The sequence below is a fragment of the Emiliania huxleyi genome (assembly GCF_000372725.1).
Source record: "Emiliania huxleyi CCMP1516 unplaced genomic scaffold EMIHUscaffold_8, whole genome shotgun sequence".
Lineage (NCBI taxonomy): Eukaryota > Haptophyta > Isochrysidales > Noelaerhabdaceae > Emiliania > Emiliania huxleyi.
Genome location: NW_005196021.1, coordinates 622,028 through 625,848, shown reverse-complemented (window position 1 = coordinate 625,848; position 3,821 = coordinate 622,028). Strand labels below are relative to the sequence as shown.

The 3,821-nt window shown below is 62.5% G+C and overlaps 1 protein-coding gene across 1 annotated transcript; it reads left to right on the top strand.

The window, feature by feature from the left end:
* Window positions 1-130: 130 nt before the first annotated feature.
* EMIHUDRAFT_198504 (hypothetical protein) lies at window positions 131-1,409 on the top strand (the record flags this gene model as incomplete). Its single annotated transcript, XM_005759551.1, has 5 exons — window positions 131-153; window positions 337-496; window positions 777-917; window positions 1,080-1,151; window positions 1,398-1,409. 5 exons carry the CDS (start codon window positions 131-133, stop codon window positions 1,407-1,409), a joined length of 408 nt encoding a protein of 135 aa, XP_005759608.1.
* Between the last annotated feature and the right edge of the window lie 2,412 nt (window positions 1,410-3,821).

Below are 3,821 nucleotides of genomic sequence, written 5' to 3'. Positions count from 1 at the left end.
CTCGACGATGAGCCTCCGAAGTTCATCCGCGAGGGGGCCGACGGCACCGGGAGGAGAGATCGAGCTCTGGAGCACCTTCTTGGAACCGGCTAGGAGCCGTCTAGGAGCCCTCTCTGGAAGCCCGGCTAGGATGCTCGAGCTCTGGAACGGCATGTTCGTCCAGGGGGGCGACATTGTGAACGGCGACGGCAGGCGTGTGTGTGGCCCGCGCCCGCGCTCGCCTCCTCTCTCCTCTCCTCTCCTCTCCTCCCCCCCCCCCCTCCCCTCCCCTCCCCTCCCCTCCCCTCCCCTCCCCTCCCCTCTGGCTCACTCTCCTCCCGCCTCTGCCTCCGCCAGCGGCAACGACTCCATCTACGGCGAGGCCTTCGAGGACGAGAGCTTTGAGTTCAAGCACAACGAAAAGTACCTCCTCTCGGATGGCGGGCCCTCCTCCTTCATTCGTCCAATCTCACACCCGCCGTCATTGACTCATTCAGGTACTTGCTCTCGATGGCGGGTACTCCTCCGATGCGCCACCGTGAGGCAGAGGCGCGCCGCACACACGCGCACACACACACACGCGCGCACACACACGCACGCACACACACACACACACACACACACACACACACACACACACACACACACACACACACACACACACACACACACACACGCACACACACACACACACGCACACACACTAACACATCTTCTAGACGCGGAGTCGCGAGGGCTGCCTGGCCCCTGCCTCACCTCCTCGCGTGTGTGGCGAAGTTTCCCTGACCTTTCCTTAGGCGCGCGCGCACGTGCCGCACCGTAACGGCTCGCAGTTCTTCATCACCACAAAGGCAACGACGCAGAGCCTCGGCGGCGCCACAATCAGCCACTTCGACTACCGCCACGTCGTCTTCGGCCGCGTCGCGTCGCGGCACGGGGTGGCATGAAAGGGCGGGAGAGGCGGCGGCGGCTCCCTGGCCCTGGCCTGACCCTTCCCGGGCCCTCTTCCTGTAGGCGAGCTGCCGCCTCTTTTGGAGGAGGCGCGCCCGCCCGGACCCTTCCCGGACCCTTCCCGGACCCTTCCCGGACCCTTCCTGCAGGTGGCGGTCGTCGACAAGATCCAGAAGCTGCCGGCAGACACGAAGCACGGCCACCGCCTCTTTGACGCCGTGGTCATCACCGACTGCGGCGAGGAGGCGGTCGAGGGCGCCGACGACGAGGCGGCCCGTCGAGCAGAGGCGCCGCCCCCGCCTGCCACCGCGGAGGCGGCAGAGGCGGCAGAGGCGGAGGCGGCGCCGAAGGCGTGGTTTGAGGTTGCGGCGGAGGCCGAGGCGGCCGAGGAGGCCGCGGCGGCGGCGCGGCGAGAGGCGCGAGCGGTGCCTGCGGTTGATCCGGACGATCACACCGTGAGCGCGGAGGTGGACGATTAGCGGGCGCGCGCGAGAGAGACCAGAGAGAGAGAGCTGCGTGGTGTGTTTCTCCACGCACGCCCCATCCCCGATGGCACGACCAACAGTATTGTCATATTGCTCTAACTAGAAAACACTCAACGGTCCCCCCGGCTACTTCTTTTTCGCAGCAATGATCTCCTTGATCTTGACGATGATAGCCTCCAGTGCCTCGTCGTCTGGCGGCGCCCAGCTGCCGGTAAGCGCAAAGTACGCACCTGGGAGCGCCGGATTTGCCCTTGCCCAGGTCCGTAGTTTCCCACGAGTGGTCGAGACACCCCCCCTGGAGTCAGCCTGCCGCGTGTGGTAGTTCGCTCCTGGCTCCCGTGCGTCCATGAACCGAATGATGGCGTCGATGGATGTGGGCAGCCCTGTCTTTTCTGGCCCCTTCTTGCGGATGGTTGCCAGCGAGGCCTTCTTCTTCTCTGGCGTCGAGTGCCCCGCACTCTTCGGCATGTCTGCGACAGATGGAGCGGACCACGCCCAGGCCACTTACTATCTCGCGAGCCGGCCGAACTTTGCTGTTTGCGATCGAGCGTTGGACGCTTTCATTCACACAAAAACACAACCCCGGCCCCAAGACGCTTTCATTCACACCAGGCCCCCCCCTCCACTCTCGCTGGCTGCGTTGTGAAAGAAGGGATATTTCCGATTTCATTCAGTACGTAACTCTAATGTTTGCTGTGGGATAGCCAAGGACCGGACGGACGGATTGTGCCCACTCCCTTTGTTCTCTTCTCATAAAATCGGAGGGTCGGCCCACGGGGGGACACTGAAGCGACCCAACGATTTTATGAGTGGCAGCAAAGGGAGTGGATTGTGCCTGCCCCGGACATTTGCAAAAAAAGAAAGCCAAAACGGGGCCGATTTTAGCAATGCCATATGCGACCAATCAATGGCCAACCTCAGGGCGGGATCACGGTACGCCTGGACACCCTTCAGAATTTAGCAGAATGGCGCGGCCTCTGAACCTGCGCTCACTACAGCTCATCGGTGCTGGCGCGACATAGTAGAGAGTTTGTTTTTGCGCGCACCCCCCCTAGCTAGGGGTCAGGGCTCTCTAGCCCGTAGCCCGATACCGATCATCCGGCTCGCTGGGTGCGCTTATCAGCTCCCCGGCCCTGGATGTGAGGTTAATGACTGCACTCCAAGTGCTCCAAGTTGCATAGTAGACGCTGGACGCACGCCCAACCGAGGGATGCGTTGAAGGGCCAGCCCAGCGCGCAAGCGGCGGTTTTGGATCAGTGGTAGAAGCGAGGCCTTCCTGTAATTCCTTCCTTCCTTCTTCTTGGCCTCGCTCATGTCGGGCTGGATGTGCTGAGCAAACGTTATCGCAGCCTTTCGCCATGCTGCCTCGAAGCCGACGGGCGGCGCAGCGTGCGCAAAAGATTGAAATTTTCGCTCCTCCCCATTTTCGTTTCTCTCTCAATTGTACGTAGCCGACGGGCGGCGCAGCGTGCGCAAAAGATTGAAATTTTCGCTCCTCCCCATTTTCGTTCAATTGTACGTACTTTTAGCTTAGAGTACTGCACCCGACCACCCGTCCCAGTGCACGGCCCTGCGGTCGAGCGCTCCGGCGAGCCGCGCGCGAAAAGTCGTTCTCTCTCGTGTCGGCTCCAGGGCAATGCCCCATCAAATGGGCACAGTGCGGTGGCCCCTCGCCGCCATGCTACTTCCGCGTGTGCTTTCCAGTCCGTCCCCACCTTGCACCACCGACAGCGAGGCCATGACTCTTTCGGCGGAGCCAGAGACATATTCAGATACGCGCATTGCGAGAATTACGCTCCAGCAGATTACATGCCCCGTCCTGGCGGCATGCACCCACCCAACCTCGGAAAGCAAGTTCTGCAGGAATCCATCCTGCGCTTGGGGCATTTGGGGGGATTTGGCGGCTCAAAATATGTCAAATCCATACCCACCTTCCACCCAGGACAAGTGGGGGCGCACCAGCTGCGACCAGACGCAGGACCCAAATGGTGCGCCATGGTCGCCATGCAAGGACCTTCGGTTGGTGCCGTCACTGTGCCCGTCCCTCTTCAACGAGCAGATCGACCGCAGGCAGCCTCCGTCCAGGTTGCGGCGGCGGAGGGCGCGGGCGAGGGCGAGGGCGAGGGCGAGGGCGAGGGCGAGGGCGAGGGCGAGGGCGCAGAGACATAGTAGTTCCATTTCACTGTGGCACAGCTCGCGAAGGAAGAAGTTACATAAACCTTGGTTTGACTATTGTCCCCTTGGTGCCTTCCAGAGGCAGCTGACCCCTCCCATAATACCGCTGCCTCCTGTCGCCTCCCCGCGCCCCTACACAACATACACGCCTTCCCCCTCCCTCCCCCGCGCCGCCCCCGCTCCCCCCCCCTCTTCCCCCGCGCGGCGCCCCCTCTTCCCCGCTTCTCTATC